This window comes from Schistosoma haematobium, chromosome 4 (assembly GCF_000699445.3).
Source record: "Schistosoma haematobium chromosome 4, whole genome shotgun sequence".
NCBI classification, from domain to species: domain Eukaryota; kingdom Metazoa; phylum Platyhelminthes; class Trematoda; order Strigeidida; family Schistosomatidae; genus Schistosoma; species Schistosoma haematobium.
Window position 1 is genome coordinate 37,483,878 of NC_067199.1, and position 22,139 is coordinate 37,506,016.

Here is a 22,139-nt window from a genome sequence, read left to right on the forward strand (position 1 = left end):
CGACCAGACTAAAACATAGCACAAGTCCATGAAGCCACTGACAAGTGGAATGAGTCATGTTGGTAGGTGTAGACTACCTGGTTGGGGACCGCGAGATGATAGCAACCGATGGTTAGAGACCCTGAATGACATCGTTCAAAATCGTTTGCAATGGCGCAGGTGCACCCGCTCTTTGTGTTCTTCGAAATTCTAATCTCCTGAATCCTCCTTGTCTCTTTTTTTCTCTTTCTAAATTTATTTCCCTGAATTATACTCCTTGAATAACATCTTCGGACCCTAATGTTTCCGATTACTGCTTATACTCTTACTAGCTCTACCACTACGGGATTTGAATCGACAACTGCATCTCTGTGCTAATGTGGTATGGCAACTCGAACTGATGTACGTATGTACGAAGTACTACGTTGTTACTGACTGACTGGCATATGCAATCTTGAGTAGATTGCTTTGTTGTTGTCATGTTTTAAGTAAAGTTAGATTAATGGATGCCTATTTCATCATATTTGAGAGCGGTCAGGAAATCGTACCTGTCAAATCAATGTTAATACTTAACATGAGGATGAGGATCAAGTACCTTAGGCTTCAGACTCACAATGTCTTAGTCTATTGAGCTAGTAAGTTCAGATAGCAACTAGCTTTTGCGCTGTAATTTATATGCGAGTAAATAACTTCATTACAAGTTCCCAATTTCTACTGAGTGGTAATTCAAAGCACTTGAACTAAATTTTATACAAAAAGAACAAAGAAAATAACGGAAGAGCGTCTAATCGTATCGTGTGATTTGATTCTTTTCATATATACACTGATTGGTTTCACTATTGAAAAATAACTATACATGACTTCTATATTCGTACAAGGTGAGAGGATTAAGTAACAGAAATGAAGAAAGATTATGATGTAATCAAATACATACTGTTATGATGACGGTAGATAGAATGATCAATGTAATATCAACTGCCAAAAAATCAAAAGGTGAAGTTATAACAACAATAATCTTAATAATATTAGTTGAAGGGGACACGAGAAAATAGAGGTAGTTGCATGACTAAATTGATAAAAGGTCAAACATTTTATTGAGTCATGTTAAAACAATGAAGTAATAATAACTACAAATTAGAAGTGACTAACTGACTATATTGAACAATGAAAATATAAGTTATGAAACAAAGATGAATCCAAACAAATAAGACAAAACTTACAATATTTTGTTTGGAAACGAGAGAGATAAAAAAAAGGAGGAAGAGAAGGCTAACGATGAATTAGTCACAATGACAGCGTCAGTAAACATAAACTAAAATTGGAACGATGGGTAGCGGTTGCTTCTGTATAGCGTGGAAATCTGTCATTACTCTGTCGATTTATTATCCGAAAAGCAGTAACAGGATTAAGTGAACAACCGGTGTCCAATATACGTCTTCTTACGACATTGTTCAGTAGTTTGGAGCTATTCGAGATCATATTCTTAGGCATTTATTTCAAGATAATTTTATATTATTACTATCTTTGGTTTTTTTTAACATAAGTATTATGAAGTAGAGAGTCGGTGACGATTGAAAAACGACTTCAAAAAATCCAAAGTTATTAGATCAAAATAGAGTATTAAGTGGATGATCAGAGTTAAACTTAGGTAACTATTCAATTATTAAGTTAGATCAAAGTATCAAAACTGTTTTGTAGTACACTGGAAATTGGATTTTGCCTACGAAACATGTTATTCAATATTTATTTTGGTAAGAAAAAAAAACGATAGGTTTAGTTTATGTTAGTGATAATTGACATTTATACACTAGTTAGTTATTAACGATTACAAAATTTTAAAAAGGATATAGTAGCCAAATTCGACTCAATGCCTTCATGTGGCGCTATTGGATAGTAAGGGTAAACTTTTTAACGAACCCGGATGACATATACAAAGATTCCACGCAGAAATGTTGCAAATTTGTAATTTTAAACCAGTAGTATGAAAATAGGCTTCAGAATCCTGAAAGAACGAGTAGAATACAAACCTATTTGAGGTCATCAACCACCATGAGCCAACAGCTCCTGAAGTTGCAGGTTTTATTCTAAGATTAAACGTTTGGGTCAGGTACTCAGAGAAACGCTCTACAAGAAAAGCTCCTGTTTCAGTATGGGTGCGCTGACAATATCACAACCAAAACAAACCATTAATTTAAACAGCACATTCAATTTTCGGTGCCACATTGTACCCGAATCCATACGAATTACATAAATAAAAATAGATCAGGACATATGTAGATATAAGCTACTATAGTTTAATATGAATGAGGACATGACTAGGATACTGACTTACGCACTAATATAGGAGGAAAATAATAAAAATCAGCTCAAGCGTAACAGACTGATAGTCTAAGAGAGCCCAAACAACATCTCACTATCGACTGGTCGATAAATTACAAGAGAGACAAATTTTCGGAGGAAGTCGGTCAGACATAAAATAAGGTTTAGGTTTGCAGACTTTTGTTTGGATCAATAGCACAAACATATAAATGCATATTTATATGGCAGTACAGATTATAATAAGTCAACTTGACAATCCACCATTCTGATCAGTTGCAGTTTTTTCATTTGGATATTGAATTTGGTGTACCTTAAGAGGTATACATAGTAATAAAATCAGATGGTGAAAAACAACAAAGATCGATTGCATCGACATTGAAAAACAAAGTATTGTGAATGAAAGTAATAAAGAAAAAGTATGTAATTATATGATGGATATTTGATTGCAGATAGAAATCGGAATATTAAGATAGTGATGAAGATTTGTAGCCTAGATAAATGTTCATCATGATGTTGTTCAGAAGAACAATGAATATTCTACAACCAAACAACTATCCAGCTCGAAAAACAAAACTCCACTAAAATAATTTTAAAAAAATAAAGGGATTGGTTAAATTCAATAATTATGAAACTATATTAAAATACTTACTTAATGTATTTCGTATAATTGATTCAAGTAACGTTTCTACTTTAGTCCAACGTTGTACAATCACCATATAACAATCTTCTAATGATTTACGTGAACTACGAGGATTCTGTTTCACTTGCTGTTAATAATAATAATAATAATAATAATAATAATAATAATAATAATAATAGTAATAATAATAATAATTCCGACATACAGTGGGAGACAGAAATGTAAATATTCCCAAACAAAATTTATCTACTGCATAATAACTGCACATCTAAAGCATTAAAACAAACACACTTGGGAATACAATTCAAACTTAGATCATGCTAATAATAATAAATTTGGCTCACATATGTGAATGATACATTTTTCAATAATAATAATAATGTATTCACTCTTAAGAACTACATAATATTTTAATAGTTGAAATCGTGAGTCAATAGAAGCTAGACCACCATGGAAAACCTGGAAGCACTGGACGGCCGTTTCGTACCACTGTGGGACTCATCAGCCCCCAGAGATATTTCCCGGATTTCTAGTGAGAAACCGTGACCAGTTTAGTTCAAGCGGGTCTGCTGTGAGATAGTTACTCACTGGAGACAAAGGTGGATGTGTCGCTCAATTTTGTGGATTAGTTGAAGTTAGACATTAACACCGTTGGATGCTGGATCAGTGGTTTAGAGGTTAAGCGTTCGCGCGCGAGACCGGACGTTCTGGGTTAAAATCCCAAAGGGCGGGATCGTGTATGCGCGCTGCTGAGGAGCCCCGAAGTAGGTCGAAACGGCCGTGCATTGCTTCCATGGAGGCCTAACTTCAATTGACTCATGATTTCAACTATTAAAAATTACTTTAATATCCACAAAACCCCTTCTGATATTACCTATATATAAATTGATAAATACGCATTGAATCCAATTTTTGAAAACCAAAAGCTGAACACAATACGTTGATATTTTTAGATCTGTCTAGTTGAAAGAAAATTCAGATAGACTTAAAAATCTAACTAACTACTATAAACTGACACATGAATAGACCAACATATTAACATTGAAATCTACACATTTATTCAATACAAAACTTTCATTGTCTCTAAATTAATTCAAAAGAAAGCGAATAATAAGATAGATATCTTGTAATTTAATAAGTTCTAGATGAATATCCTCAAAACTGTAGTAAAACGAAATGATTCGTTGTTAAATAATAGACTGAATGAAATGTTATGGGTTATTATCATAGTTTAACCAAACCGTTAACCTACAGCAGTGATATAATTTTTCAAACTGAATAAAATTAAGCATCCTCAATATTTGAAAACTACTCAAAACGCTTTGATTAGAATGGAAGGAAAGTCCCTAATTACTTCTGCTAACAATCGTGTCTACACACTGGGTTATGTCGACTGATGACTTTAATATAGGAATCACGTAAAATCGCAATTCAACCGAATGAAAATATAAACCACACGACAAGATCTAATGGTTTGTAGAATTCGATTATCTACAAATCAAATCAGCAACAAGGATGAGTGCTTTTCTATTAACCATCAAGTCGATACTGAAAATATAGGAACAACTCGAGAACAAGTGCCTGAAGCATAACATATATTGCTGAACCCCAATGCACTCAATAGAAAGGAGTTAGCAATTCATGGATTATTTATCCAAACACCGATTATTTTTCTTCTTATAGATGACATCAAGGACTGATCTTAGGTGGCCTGCTATCGAAAACTGAAAGTATTGGAAAGCCATTTCGTCCTTGTATAAGACGCCCCAGCTATTTGCAACCACCATCCTGTAAAGTAACTAGCCCAGGATCTTGGGTATCGGATGCGAGCGCTAAACATCTAAACCAGTGAACCAGAATTCAATGGTGTAAACGTCCAGCTTTGATAAATTCTGAGTATGATCCTCGGTAGGGTCATGGATGCGCACCGCCGAAGAGTCCTACACTAGGACGAAACAGATTCCTAGTGCGTCCTAATATTCAGTAATAGTCTGACGAAGACCGGTTCGTGGAAATCGAACGATCTCTCCTTAACTTCAATAATAATGATGGTTCTGTCCAAGTATCACACTATTAAGAGGTACAAATTTGTTATATTCACTTACATCACAAATTCAATAGTTTTGCTATTCACTGAGATATTCACGAATACACGTATATATATTTCATCTTTAACCTAAGTGATACGAGATTAGTACTACCGTAGTGTATGCTACTGATGATGACAGATATAAGTGCTATGTAACGCTAATCAGAAGCGAAATGCCTGGCAGCAGGAAATCGAATTGAAGATAACAGGAATATAAACAAAGAGAAATTGTAATAATAGCAGGAATGAAGCAGCGATGAATTTTGCAAAAGAATGTTGATGGATGATGTGCAAATGATGCATTTAAAGTATGGTTTTCATATCTTACGTAGACATTCTGTAATTTTGTACTGATTTTAGCTGAATTCATGAGTCCATGTAAGACAGACCACTATCGAAAGCCTGGAAGCACTGGACGGCTGTTTCGTCCTAAGACGGAACTACTCAGTGGTGCACACCTGCGATCCCGCATGCCGGACACCATGGAAAACCTGGAAGCCCTGGGTGGCCGTTTAGTTCTAGTGTGGGAACCCTCAGCAGTGCGCATCCACAATCCTACCTCATGAATTCGACTATTAAATTAATATAATATGTACGAAATCCCTCTCCGATTGTGTTGATTTATTGTGGTTACCTTTTTACTCTGAAGAAGTGGATCGTATGAAGTCGCAAAACGTCAGAAATTCAATTTTTCTACTCATTTGGATATAACAACAAAAAAATAAATTTATTATTAACTCTCTACCCAATGCTCAATTTATTTGAAACTATCAAGTCTAACCTTCGTATTAATAACTATCTTTATTTATTTGGACACATAGATATTGGTACAAGGGGGCACCAGATACATATACGCCACACAAATCTCATTTAACTTGTGTGAGGGCTGTGATACTGCTCGCGTGCCCAAGTCAAAGCAGGTTAATAAATACCTATAAACTCATCATCATTATCTATCAATACCGGCCACTTAATTTATACTGTTATGAAAGTTCAAGAGAAATAGATTAATCAATAAGGAAAGTAACTCATTACATCACTGAAAAAGTAGGAAGGCAACACAATGAAGATTTTCTTCTCGACGATTTCATCTACATAATTTTGTAAATTAAGTCAGTATCGAGGTAATATGCACAGTATGCACATATACTAATAACAGACTGATCAATTGCAGTCCTAAACATCAACGAGAAGATCCAAGTAAAATAATACCCCGTTGTACAAGCAAGTGGCTATCAGGACTCAGTAGCTAAGTGGATTACGCAATGATGTTTGAAGTGAACGATACTGGGTTCGAGTCCTATAGTGAACATCAACTCTGAGATGCAGGCACATCCAGCTGACGAGTCCTAAATAGGACGAAACGCGCATCCTGGATTCCACTGCTAGCCACTATCAATCTTTGCTTATAATCCTATTTATAGTTAATTTTATAGAAACATAAAAAGATGCTAATTACTTGAAGTAGTATGTTGTCAAAACTTGAAAAATTCTTTAATTCTTCAAATTAAAATATCCAAAAGACAATTGCAGTTATGATAACTATAATTATGCTATTTATACACGAACAAAAAACATTCCTATTACTTAATTTATTTACCTATTAAGTAATATATATTCATGATTATTATTAAGATCACAAGCTTTTCAATTGTTCTTAATGGTTAATCATTAAAAGAAACGTTTACTCTGTTTACCCTATTGCAAATGATATATATATATATATATATTCCATAAACTTTCATTTGTATAAATATTTACTTTAAACTAGATCATTCTCTTATCATAAATCATTACGTTAATATTACAATTTGTTTATAAAAGCTTATGGTTTATCATGATTATACAGCATTATAAAATGAATTTGTTGCTATGAAAAAAACGAAAAGAAATTCTTTAGTTGAATGAAATGATGCATATAAGAAATATAGAATTTCAATAAATGTAATATCATTATTTCCGGTTAACGTTTTTATTTTTAGTGAGTAAGTTTTCTATGGGATAGAGTCGCTAACTCTATGCCCAACCCTCCTCTTTTACTTGGGCTTGGGACTGGAAGTAACTCTGATAGAGCTACACGTGGAGTGCTGGTGGGCGGCATATGCTTCTCTACGAGGAGTAACAGGCTTAAGTAAGTAAGTAATATCATTCAGTCAGCTACAACGTAGGACCAGAAACATATATACATCGGTCCAAATCGCCACACTTCACTCATTAGCACAACAAGATGAACACCGAATTCATAGAAATAGTTAATTCAGTGGTAGCAATATATAAAAGAATTATTGTGTATAAGGATATAGTACAGAAAGAAAGAATTAGTTCGTAGGAAGAAAGATATAAAGCAATTTTAATCTTTTAGTTTAAGGGAAGACAGAGAGGGTATACACCTATGCCATTGTGATCGATTCTGAGTCATGTCACCAAGAGTCTCCAACCATTGGTTACAATAGTCACGCGGACCCTAACCAAGTAGTCTGCATCTACCAACATGGTTCAGACTAGAAGTTGGTGACTTCAAGCACTGATGCCACGTCTCGGTTTAGCCGCTCCTAACAGTAATATCATTATTACTTAAATATTAACTAATTAGTGACTTTTTATTTATTTATTTATTTATTATAAAGTACTTATTGGTAAAAATAAACTTTACTAATGAGTTATGGAAACTAAAAACAACTTGAAGAAAGTAGAGTTAAATATTAACTAATCAGAAATTAGATGATAATATTGAATTATTTGTATACATTAATCGACCTCTCAAAAGGAAAAAGAAGGCAAACATTCTGGTTAGGAGTTCTGAATTTCAAACGAACATTAAAACAATACAATAAATGTACACCATACACAGAGAATAAATATAAGTAACCATTAGAATTTAAATGTTATTTAAGGTTTACAAACCATCAGATATATAGGGATATAATTCTTTTCATAGGAAAATAAAGAATCAGAGCTGTTTATGCCATGTTTATTGTATTACTGAATTTAATTTCTCAATAATACTCTAATTTTAATAATAATCACATGTAGACTACCTGGTTGTGAACCGTGAGATGATAGCAACCGATGGTTAGAGAGACCCTGAATGACATCGTTCAAAATCGTTTGCAATGGTGCAGGTGCATCCACTTTTTGTTTTCTCTTAAATTCTAATCTCCTGAATCCTCATTGTCTCTCTTTTTTTCTGTTTCCAAATTTATTTCCCTGAATTATACTCTCTGAATAACATCTTCAAACCCTAATCTTTCTGAAAAGAGCAAGAACAAACATTCTAGCAGAATAGCATGAATTCATTTTTATTTCGTTGGTTCTCGTCAGCTGCTTACAACCTGTGATATTTAAAATCATAATTAATGGGTTTAAATTACATAAAAGAGTTTGATTGGAAGTTATATTAAAGACATATTCATATAGTATAGCAAGGGTGTAAATAAATTTAATAGACTGAATCTTGTAAATATATACCTTATGTGATGAAAGAACATTGTGACAACAGTTCAAACGGTTAGAAACAAATAAACCTTGATAGGAATAAAATGAGTAGAGTTCAGTTGATAAAATAAGATAGTTGGAATAAAACTCAATGGTGTGATAAATGCAAAAAAGAGTTTAAAGAAAAAGAAAAAAAATTATTAAGATTACTGCTTATACTCTTATTAGCTCTACCACTACGGGATTCGAATCGATAACTGCATCTCTGTGCTAATGTGGCATAGCGACTCGAACTGATGTACGTACGTACGAAGTTCTACGTTGTTACTGACTGGCTGACACGTGTCATAACAGAATGAAAGAGTCATTATTGGATTTGATACAGATTAGACTAGTAAGTTAACAACTAAAACAGATAATGATGTAATACAATGCAATGAAATACCATGAATATAGATGGGATAGTGAGTAAGATATGAGTTCAGATTTCGTCATATTATTAAGTAACTGGTTGTCATATGATTCTCTAGTCTAATATGCAATTCAAATAAATAGAGCCTGCTATAAATTTGCATTGTACAACAAATCATAAGTTTAAAACGACATAAGAAGGAGTAGATTATGTATAGAACAGATTTTAAATAAAATAGTCAATATTGGGGAAAACCACTTTTATTCTGAGGAAAGCTATAATCACGAATGAAACAACACAAAACAATTTGAATATGAAGATGATAGTTAGATCAGTTTATAGGTCAAGTTTGAATCAAATCATGAGTGGGGGAATTAGCGAATCAGCATTTGCACAATTTTTGATCAATGATATTTAGCTTAAGACACTTATTTTCCTATAGTTTGGAAAGTAAGCCTTAAACTCGAAGAAAAAACGAAATCTCACTCACATAACATGTTTTTCAAATACAGTATATCAACTAGTTCACAGTTCCTTTCTTACGTTCAAATATTTAGTCAGTGTTATAACTGAACGAATATTGTTGTGATTGTTTTTTTTCGAATTATCAATATAAGTACTGCGTAACTAGACTGCCATGTATATATACTTCACAAGCTTTCGGTTACCTTATTAACTATTACCATACGATTTACTATTATTAATTTGTTGCTAGTCGACTACTTGTAGTCTTCCCTATTTACAACCACTTTTGAATTGTTCATATATATTTGGGTTTTTTAATTTTATAGAGTGCTGTGGTCCGGTATATCTGAATATATCCCACGTCTGTTTCGAATTTAAGTATGGTACAGGCTGATAGCTGGCTTTCAGACTCAAAGACAGGGCACATCTGGCTTTCGAATATCGGATCAATAGCAACTTAGCTGTTGACGCAAGGTTAACAGTGTTGGTCGGACGAGTGATTGGCTAATTCGGAGTGACTAAACTATGGAGTAAACAGTAAACGCGAAATCGATCAAATTAGAATCAAGATTTTGATTGGTGACTTGGTCACAGGTCACAAAACATAAAAGTTAGTTCTGAAAGATTCTAAAACGATGTTAAGGAACATATAGATGATAATGTTATTTACTTACATTAGAAACCAGCTTTACAACTAAATCATGCAAAGTTTGGGAAATACAGTATGATCACAATTAAAGGTCTGAGCTGAAAGTTATGTTAGAAATAAACTAATATATGTCGGCATGATGATAAGTTGTTTTTACTGATGAGTTACACTACAATCTGATTAGTTTTAGTCTTTTATTGTTGGACGCAGTATAGGTTACAGCAAGTACATACCGTACGGCAAATGTAATGTTGGACGTTAACAGTAGGTATCGGAGGTAGGGTCAGGCTAATTATGCAGCAACAATTTTATCGTATTTAACTCCCCAACCATATACATGATCCAAGCACTAGGATGGTGCTCTTTCATCAAAAGGAGCTGTGTAACTCAGAATCTCACACTATCAAATCTTAGTTACAATTGTCAATCTGAACCCAGTATTATTGCTTTTTGTTATTGACTACTTTTATTATTAAACATAAGTACACGTCATATGCTTTCTCAGTCATTAGTTCACATCTATTTTCCTCTTTAACAGATCCACTCTCATAAATGTTCTTCTTCATACACATTCAATGCGCAACATATCTTTAAATACTACATCGAAAAATGATGATGCGTAATCATGTATCATTGGCACTTATACCATGATCGATAATTTGACATTTTCACCAAACAACTACATTTTACACAACGATAATATGGGGGCAATCACTATATATATATATCTCGAATATTCTTTGAATAGCAGTATTATTCAGACAGAACATGATGTGATTAAAGATAGCGATGAAAATAGAAGCTATATCACCTGATCTCATCATCATCATAATTAAAAAATGAAAACAAAACCAAGTAACGCACGCCAATTGTGTATTTGCATAGTGATATTTGATAGTGAAATAAATATTTTGTAAATAGGAAAAAAAACAGATGTTGATAATCACTAGATCACAGGTCACCATAGACTATGTCTACATCAGATCTAAGAGTAATAGTACTAGTTTTAAATGAATTGTTCAACTTTTACACTTACATTTGTTTATGGTTATAGAAAATTATTTATTCAACAAATTATGGTGTACTATATTATTACCAATGGAATTCAGTATATGCATTTTGTCTTATTTTGGACTTGTCATATGGATGTACTTTCACTCTAGTGTTGATGTTTAAATTGATACTCACAACTTAGTACAAGTAAAAAAACTGTAATCAAAAAAATTGTATACTCAATTCTGCAATCGAAATAACTATCTAAAACATTTGATCGTGTGTACTTTACCACATGATATGGATTATTGTATCATGGAACTACTCAATATGAAGTTTTATCCACTGAAGTAGTTAAAATTCGATATTACGGACACTCACTCACTCATTGAGTATTTCACCGTGAACAGTATTAGAATACAGATAATGTTAACTATTATACAAGAAGAGCTTTATAAAGAGTACCAAACATAAAGGTCCTTCATACTAATGACGATTAAAATGACAAAATGTTGACAAATGAAGAGAATAAATCATTAGTAGATGAATTAACAAGTGAATGATAAATTAAGACTGCATAAATTGTGTCGCATAAAATGTTAACATTCTAAACAATTCATGTAAATACTTCTCTCTCTAGTAAATATGAAACATTTGAAGTACAGTTGGATAGAAACAACTGATCTACTTATTTTCTGATATCTGAGATCACCTTTCGATTTACAAGAAATATATATATTTCTTGTAACAAAACATCATTGGAAAAGATAGACACATGTTTAGTTAATTTAACGAAGGTACAAATAAATGGCTACCAGCCATATTCTAAATCTGACTGTTACAGATACTACTTGTGTTATATCCGGACGAGTGGTAACTGCTAGTATCTATTTATGGACTATGAATATGTATATATTCTTATTGTATAACTATTAAGTGACTACATTATATGTGAATTTATATTCCTTTTATTATGAACTTTTATTTGATCTATTGACTATTATTATACGATTTACTATTCTTATGTTATTCCCGGTTTATTAGTTACAGTCTCTCACAATCACAGCCACATTTTACCTTGATCTTGTATAATTTTTATTTTCTATTTTATGGTGTGATGCGGTCGGATTTGTTTCTATGTAAACCCAGTATATCTTAAATATATTATTCGTACAATGGAGGCTGATATTGGCGTTCTGGACTGAACCAGCTGGGTTGGGAGAGAAGCTACTATCTTGGTGGATCAACAAAGACTAAGGAATTGACTCTGAACTGCTCGTACTGGTTTATGTATCATTGACCTGGTCAGTAAGTCGGTGTTCTAATTGATGATCATATCACATGATAATTAACAGGTCATAAGAACATAACAAATTGGTTGCTCAAACTGCTGGTGTAGATGAAACAGAATTAGAATCTATGACTTAATCAGACATTGCTCTACTACTTTAAAAGATAAACAATGTATCCCAACAGAACAGATTCGCATATTCAGCATTAATAGCCCCCACCCCAAAAAAAACAATAAACCATATTCTGCATACATATATCATACTAATTTATCTTTTAGGACAGCTGTATTATTTAATCAAATAAACCTGGCAAACTACTAACGATAATTTTTAACAAAAGAATTCAAAGTCAATCACTTCCAAAGTTACAAACACTAAAGATAATAAATAATTTTTTGTAATTCTAATTTGTAACAATCTATTGTATCCCTTTTAATGGACAAATTTAATCATTATTACACTGTTTACAAACTACAAACCATTGAGAACCAATTGAAGTTCACTATCATTTATATCTAAAAACAGCTGTAATTATACGGGAGAATAGTTTTTTTTTAACAAAAAAAAAAAGGTTGTTAACCCGATTCTATCTAGAAACAAACAACCAATTCTTTTGAATAAAAAAACAAACATCTTTTCCATGAATAGAAGCAATGGAAATAAGACAAAAATGAAGTTACTTTATTTTACAAGTAGATAAATACTCACACATACGTACGCACGCACGCACACAGACACAGACACACACATACAATCGAGATATAAAGGAAAAAGAAGGAGAATTTAGGACTGGCGCCAAAGAACCACTTAATTTTTTTTTCTGAGAAAGAAAGAAACAAACATGTGGAAATGTAAATTTATGGGATCATTTTAAGTTGGCTGAAACGTTTTCAATGTTCAACAGATGTATTGTATTCAGTAATTTCGGTTACTATTATTCTGTTTATTGAATGAGTGAATATTGCACATTACAATGTAAATTTCATGAAAAATTATATTCTAAATGACTAAAATTATCCTCAATTGTCTACTATGAATATAGAATTGTAGCATACTAGAATATACCGAATAAGGGATATAAATATGGTGGAAATAAGAGCTTATAATGAAATCTCTTTATTATATTTCATGAACAAGGAGAATACAATTTGAAAGAACATTAATCAGCATTGGTATAATGTATTCTATGATTCATTTTAAACCAACTTCCGAAATTTTATTTGCTGTTCCCTAACATGGTGATTACTGAATATTGGAAATATTATCTCTGGATGAATAATAGATACCATAAATATTACCGGCATTATTGATTCTTTCTCATTAATTTGAAGTACAAAACTTCAGTAAATCACAGAACCAGTTATTTGGAGGTCACCTACTCGTATTTTGTTGCCATTAATTTATCTTATTTTCTCAATGCTGTCAGTCGAAGCAGATATACAGTTCGAAGATCGAGGTAGAAACCACAACTCTATGAGATGTTATGATGCATGATTCGAATAATCACTCTGAGTGTTACAGACTCAACATCACATGCAACAAATATAGATGTTACGTGCACGGAGGTATTGATCACATTTCGAATTGATTGATAGAATTCAATCAATAATACAGGACTAGACAAACATCAGATAATCACTATTCAGTAATTAATGTGTTATAAATACCTCAGTCCTTCACGAGATCAGTTGAGGCCTGGATCGCTATGAATCTGAGTGAAACGGGTTCGAATCCTAAGAGAAGTATCATTTCCCTCAACAATGCAGATGCGCTTCACTTACAAGAAGTAGACAGTGTGAGACATAAGTCCAGGTTTTCCAGCCGGCTACATCCAACTTCCTAACGTCTGAAGGTACACATTGAAATACATCAATCTATCTATTTACAAATATCGGTTTATTAGTGTGAAAAACATTAATAAATGATTTTTTTTGAATACTCTGTCGATATATATAAGTGTGAACATACCTGAAAGAAAGCTGCAATTCGTGCATGATTTTTACAGGCTTGTAAACGTTCGCGAATACGTTTTTGTGCATATAGAAAATGGCCATATAACTGTGATAAGGATGAAAGACTTTCTTGGTCAAACTGAACAGAAATAAAGGTTAAGACAAAAAAGTGACATTTATAAAATTCATAAATTGATTCAAACAAACAACATAATCAATAATGTTGACTGAAAGACATTAAAAACAACAGTGTACTACTGTATTTGCGCAAATTTGCGTGCATAAGATTATTATTTCACAATGCTAAAGTAATAACAAGTGTGTTGTTTAATGTTATATTTACAGTATAAAAAGAGTACAAGCATTAAATCACTATGCAAATTAATTAAAAATCTCATTCTAATCCAATAACATCAAAGAATAAACAATGTTAAAGTAAGTAGTTGTTTTATGGAGATGTTACTGGTTCTACAATGGATTAAGTCAATTAACATTACATAGGTTGAAATCATGAGTCGATTGAAGCCAAACCACCATGGAAATCCTCGAAGCACTGGACGGCCGTTTCGTCCTAGTATGGGACTCCTCAGCAGTGCGCATCCACGATCCCGCCCCCACGAGATTCGAACCCAGGACCTATCAGTGGTCAGTGTTCTAGTTGGTTAGGCGCCTGGAGCGAGACTGATAGGTCCTGGGGGTTCGAACCTCGCGGGGGCGGGATCGTGCAGTCCCATACTAGAACGAAACGGCCGTTCAGTGCTTCCAGGTTTTTCATGGTGGTCGAGCTTTAATCGACTCATGATTTCAACAAGTGAAATTTCTAAAACTCTCCACAAAACCCATTCTGATAATAACATTACATACTTTATTATTATTATTATTATTATTATTATTATTATCAATACTATTGTTTGGTGAATAGATATACGTAATTGAATGGCGGCCTGCTTGAATATCTGGGCTACCTGTTCCTCCGATCAAGATATTTCATCAAGTTATCTGTTTTGTTGTTTGTTTTAGCACATCATTATCTCTATTGTGCACACAATCTATTCAGGCGCGTTTATGAAAAGTTTACAACTTTTCGCTATACGGGATACAAAAAGGTACAATCAGCGACATCATGGTGGCTGGCAATATGCATTGAAACGAATGAACATTAATCAAATGTGGATAACCGAACTCCTAACATCTAACCGGTCATCATTCAAAATTTATCGTCACAATAGATCAAGGTATAAGAAAAGGAAATTTGTTGAAATACTTTATGCTGAGAATTCTATATTGTACCAAAAATATAATGTTGAATAAAGCTAATAATAATAATAATAATAATAATAATAATAATAATATGACAGATTTAGTTTTTAGACCTGTTTAATTAGTATTACTCACAGTTTCTTACTCTTAGTTATCTAGTTGAACAAGTGTAACAATCATCCAAGAGATACAGTGTATTTCAATAATAAAATAAACGAACAGAATGTTTCCAATAGATGAAGCTTTTTTTTTCTCTGAAACATCAATTTTTTTATGGAACGTACATAGCGCGTACAAAATAAAGACTAATCATTCATGGGAGATTCACATTTACAGTTGATACGATTTAAAAAACAATTCACTAAAGAAGTCATTGAATGAGTTATGGAGGATTTTATCAGTATTTAGTTAATAAGCAGTCAATCATTATTGTTTGTTCTATGTATTACACTAATGAAACAACTGTTAAAGAAGGACGTGTAAGAAATCAAGATAAAGATTATTAGTCAAATTATAGAGGAATTACTCTCAATCTCAAGTCCGAGCAAACAAAAGAAAATTGGAAATGGGGTTAACGACCTCGCTTCATAAAAATGAACCTTGATACAGAAGAGTTAGCAAGAGAAACCATGTGGTTGTAAGATAGGATTAAAACGAATCATGGTACGCTTAATCAACTAACGGATATTGAAGAATATAAAACCAAGAAATTTAGTTTAAGCAACTAATAAACAAGATAATTGCTTCATACTAGCATCAAAAATGGTAGGAATATGCCATTGACCAACTTGACTAAAGTAACTTAGAGTTGATTTGAAGAAAAAACACATGCGTAACATTTATTGTGACGTTTGCTTCAGTCGCTTTTTTTTCTTTCCGCTTACCTTCTGTCAATTTTTTTCATTCTTTTAAACTTAAAGTGAAGATATTGCTGTTACGTGATCTAACGCTAAGAAGAGATCGGGTTATCTATCATTTATGTTTAAAATGTTAGTTCTTTGTTTACACAATAATTTCGACGACATTTTCTAAGTCCTACTTGTGTAACAACAGTCCTTGTTAACCTAGTGGTTGTGACTGCTTTTGGTTTGTTAACTCAGACATGTGGTCTAAGGTCATTGAGTTATTCATTCCTAATATTTGACTGGAATATAAAGTTAACCTGAAAGTCCCGTTTTCGGATAATAATATATGAATTATTAAAACTGAAATGCTGTTGCGTATCAAACCTACGGTATATTAAGTGCATATTCATTCATGTTCGTATTAGATTCTCAACTGTTCATAAATAGAATTTAACGGAAGTCAACTGAAAACTACAATACTTAATCATTTTAATGAAGATATAACACCTCCAACTATTGATGTAAGTCTCCCCCAAATGCCCTGGTACGGCCGAGGGTAGTGAGAGTCCGCTCTCCCTCTCGAGATGCTCTCACATGGCCACGTGCATAAAACCACTGCCAAGAAAGTCCTATTCACCGTCTTCTCGCGACATTACTGTTGTTTACGAAATTGAGAGAACGAAGAGCGAATGTCCGGCGCTTTAACCGGGTCGGTGTACATGAAAAGTCCAACTAGGGGAGTTGGAAAACCCTCATTTCAAACCAATAGTGCACATGGGCTACAGTATCCTGAAGGAATAAATGGCGTATGAACCAATCGTTGGTCACCGGCTACCATGTGACTAGATCTCCTAACGTTGCTCCACTGTCAGACCTTTAGGTCGAAGGTTCCGGGTTTGGCCCCCTAAGAAAACACCTGCATCGGTTTGGGCAACCGGGCAGTATCACAGCCCTCGCACAAATCAAATGAGATTTGTGTGGCGTATATGTATTTGGTTCCTTTTTGTACCAATATCTGTGTTCAAATTTATAAATAGATGTAATCCAAAAATAAATAGATACAAGAACAACCACTTTATAAAAAGAATATTGTGTTACAAAATTAAAATTTAAAACTCACTAACTGCACCAAATAAGCTCCTAATGATGGTATAATATGATCTTCACGTTCTAGATGTAAACCAGCTAGAACACGAAATATTTTCTCATGAGAAGTAACAAGTTCATTAATACACGGGAATAAAGCTGTACATAAATCTGTATCTCCTAATAAATGATCCGTAGATAAACCAATTACTGAATTAACATCAACTTTCGGGAAAGGTTTCATATATAAATCTCTAACAATAAGTAACATATCTACATATCCACGTTCAGAAAATACGAGTTCTGTAAAGTGAAAAAAAAGTAAAGAAAAAAGAAAAATTGGATGATCTACAAGAAATAAACGAAAGCAACTACCGAGAGTTTATCAAATATGGCCCAGAATAGAAGCCAATTGTAATCCCACTAAAATTTCTATTTGCTTGCCTCACAGATCTAGTCAACATTGGAGAAAACTTGACATATTCCTAAGGACTTAAGACAGTTTCTCGATATAATTTTACTAATTTTGTTTCTCTTTTATGGTTAAACATACCTAGGTTTTTACCTGGAGGCATCAGTGATCCACTGCTACACGATACGGAAGCGTGTTAAGCGAAAATATTTCAGAAAATGAGAGAAACCCGAACAAACAGACAGATATTATCAACATAGAGCTTGGCACAGATATACGTTGGCTCACGTTGTCAGTTGATTAACATAACAAGATAAATAAACGACTAAAATGATAAAGAACCAATAGTACAAAGAAAGATCAAACCTTGAGAAAAATTTAGAAGGAATACTGAAATTTATTATTAAAGGGAAGAAAAAAGTTAATGCATCTGAGCTATTATGAATGTAAGCTGAAATAGTTTAACTCAACTATCTTACTGGACAATTGGTATTTAACAAATGAATATTTTCATAGTTTAAATCACGAACAGATCTTAGCTAAACCATCACTACAATTCCCGAAAATCGAACCAAGCACTTTAGGTCTCGTATGCAGACGCTTGACCTTTAGACCAATGAGCTGGCATCAAACGAAATACATATCTGGTTTGAATCAATCCACGATATTGCGCAACCTTCATCCATCGCCTGCGGTTGATAACTATCTCACATTCAACATAATTAAACTCCGCTAGTCATGGCTTCTTAGTAGAACTTCTATAGTTGCATCTTAAGGCTAGTCACTGGAGAGCAAATGATTGTTAAAGGTAGCATAAAGAGATTTCCGGAGGTTGCAGAATTTTTTCGTAAGTTAGACTACTAGTGAAAACGTGGAAGCACTGGGTGGTTGTTTCGTCCTAGCATTGGACTTCTTAGAAATGTGAACCATCCGATAAGTTTGTTACTTCAACCATAAAAATGTTACGATCTCCATAAATCTTCCTATACTAAGAAAAATATTTCTGGGAGAAATAGAACGGCCACACCCATTCTGATTTATTTAAGCTACTGACTAGTGCACTGAACAGATCAATGGAAATCTATTATTTACTGTTTCAGGGGAAAATATGAACATAGAAGTGTGACAGATATGCAATATTTGTAGCAAACTGTTTAACGCAACAATCTATGCACGTAAATCAGTGTGAGAAAACCAATAACTAGATGTATAGAAGTGAAGTTGAACTACTTCATAACGTCAGTCGTTTGGTACTGAAGAAATAAATTGTTTACAGATGCCTGTAAAAAAAACCTGATACAATTTACTGTCATTTGAAAATTCGTGGAATTTAACTATATGACAATAAGGATGATATAAATGGGAAAATAAGACTCTTTACAAAACTTAAATGATGACGTATCCGCTTACGAACCTTACCATCCTGTACATCTGAAACAGATTAAGGATATCTTTTATTAAATACATGTATCGAAAACTAAAGTAAAGATCGTGATAACTACTGTTCTGATCGAATAATTTCGAATTCGATAGTAAAGATAAAATGAAGATCATTTAAACAAGAGGACGAAACGGCCGTCAGTGCTTCTAGGTTTTCTATGATAGTCTAGCTTCAATTGACTCATGATCTCAACTACTGAAATTAATTTGTTCTTCTAGACATTTCTAGATAGTGAATTGTATTGTATTATTATAATATCAATTACATAAATTAATTAAAAAGTAACTTTGATTTTAACGCACATAACTTTTGAATTAGTATCGACTGTATTATAAGCTGAAGTCTATAATTCATCATTAATTTTTGATCAATTAGAAACTTATGATAAAACAGTTTAAAATCCAAAATAAACCCTAAATTCATTAACTGATGATTAACTGACAGAAATACCGATTAGCGAACGAAAGCTGATTAAGGTAAAATAGAATGTTTGAACTTTATCACAAGCTACGACGTATTAGCTCTCAACCGAACCAAGGTATCGAGTATAAAGACAATGTTAATAAATAACACAGAATATTGTCAGAAGACGAATTCCAAAACACCATGAGATTTTTGTTAGATAAGGAAAGTATTTACATTTGATCCACATATATGATCGTCAAATCTCAGTCAGATGATGACTGTGCAATACAGAAAATGAACTGAAGTTACCGGAATAAGTCATTGGGTGCCAACTCAGAAGTCTAAAGGTTAGGAGCTTACTGAGAAGCACCAAGGTCCTGGATCCGATTCCCGGTAGGTGATGAATGTACACTGTTAAGCTCTATGTTACAATGAAGTACCTGTCCAGTGCTTCATAGTTTCTAGTGGTCGCCACGGGGTGAAATATTTTAAATCAAATCAATAACAACAATTAAACCATAAACATGATTCAAAATCACAGAGCATTAAAGTGACCACCTTAGCTTTTAAGTGTGATTTAGGATACACAATTAAAAACATTAGTTAATAAGGATCGAATCATGTGAACATAATAAATACTAAGAAAAGTGTGATTTCATTAAGAAATAGTTTATGAAAAGTGAATTTAAATGAGTTGAATAAAAGTTTCTTTCGATTTTCCATAGCATTATTCAACTACATTCTGCAATAATGTATAATTTTTACAGAACACAAACAGAAAAGTTGATGTTTCATGAAACCTAAATATGTGATGTATGCAACTTATGTTGACAGATATAAGTAGTATGTAACACCAATCAGGAGTGGAATGCCTGACAGCAGAAGATTGAATTGAAGAGAATAGGAATGTAAACAGAGAGTAATTTCAATAACAACAGAAGTGAAAGAATCATGAAGCATGTAAAGGAAAATTGAAGGAAGATTTGCAAATCATGTGTTTTTTTTTAATGTCCGGTTTTCATATTTTACGATCATACTCTGTGAAAAGATAGGGGCTGAAAGTGGTCAACAGGAAACCCTAGACCTAGGTTTTGTGCTACTTGACACTCATCAGCAAGGTGTACCTGTAATCGTGAGGGAACTAATGCTCTCTGATGAATTCGATCCCATGTCACCCAGTCAGTCGCGACCCGGATAGCTCAGTGGTAATGTCTCTGACTATGAAGCTGAGTGACACAGGATCGAATCCGTCAGGAAGCATCACTTTCCTCAAAATTAAAGGTACATCTTGCTGACGAGTGCCAAATAGCACGAAACCCACGTTCAGAGTTCTCTGTTGACTACCTCCAACCACCATCTTATCCCAACATAGTGCATGCAATGTCGCTTCACCTAGACTAGTGACCACATTACAACTTGTTCGATACAATTCAATCTGCACTAAGAAGAACCTAAGAAGAACCCGACATGACGTCTTCGTTCACATTAGGTATATATATATATACACGTACTTATTCGAATTTGTCAAAATTTCATTATTCCAAACTAAAACGAAATTAATAACATAAATTTGTCTGACTTCAAAACTATTTGTTTCATGCTTATTTATGAATAAACTAGATTTACTGGAATTAAGAAAGAAAAAAAAAGAAGTTGAATGTGTGCAGAAAACGCTTTTTAACAAAAATTGTAATAAGAATTGTGCCATCACATAATGAACTATTTGTGCATAAAAGAAAAAAGAACATTATTTCTTATTATATCACTACTCACTAGACAACAACATGTGATCAGTTTGATTGATTATGTAGTTGGTTCAAACAAATCAATATTCTCAATACAATTGATAAGATCTGATTATGAATAAACTTCATTTTGATTAAGGATATACATAATCAATGTGTAAAAAAACGGTATATATCACAGTTTATCTAGTGTACAAAAACATATGAATCAATCAGTTTTTATTGACAGTTGTTTTGAATTCCATATGTACTTTAACTGTAGGAATGTTAATTCATGCTTTGCCAATCATTGGTTTTACATCTGCATTCGATCCTCCTTGTTCATTGATAATGATGGCCAGATAGGTGAGTGTTTCCACCCCTTCCAAAGTTTCTCAATCAAGTGTGACTGTATTAGTGTTCTCCCTTTTTTCCCTTGTGTATGTTGAGGTCTAGTGATGCAGAGGCTTCTTCCACACTGATTAGCTTGACCTGCGTTTGATTGTGGGTATGCAATAGAATGACTAGGTCATCTGCAAAATCCAAATCATCTAGTTGCATCCAAGCGAATTAATGTGATAAGATAAATAGATTTTTTGCGCTGACAAAACACACACAATTCCGTTAATGAAGTTGAAAGTTAGGAACTTCAGAAGAACACAATATCTAGACCCATACTTTTGAAGGATTATTATAAATATTTAGTAAAAAAGAAAGTGATAAATATTTATGCATACAGTT

General features: G+C 33.2%; 1 protein-coding gene across 2 annotated transcripts in view; it reads right to left on the reverse strand.

Annotated features, from left to right (window-relative positions):
• The window catches only part of ARHGEF28 (Rho guanine nucleotide exchange factor 28), a gene marked incomplete at both ends in the record, with an annotated part of 78,376 nt that overhangs the window by 36,767 nt on the left and 19,470 nt on the right, over window positions 1-22,139 (reverse strand). For both annotated transcript variants that reach the window (XM_051216334.1, XM_012938154.3), the window contains 3 exons: window positions 2,948-3,065; window positions 14,242-14,364; window positions 17,451-17,719. Coding sequence is in view for 1 of the 2 variants with exons in the window: in XM_012938154.3 (XP_012793608.3) it covers window positions 2,948-3,065; window positions 14,242-14,364; window positions 17,451-17,719 (510 nt within the window). The remainder of the gene's footprint in view (window positions 1-2,947; window positions 3,066-14,241; window positions 14,365-17,450; window positions 17,720-22,139) is intronic.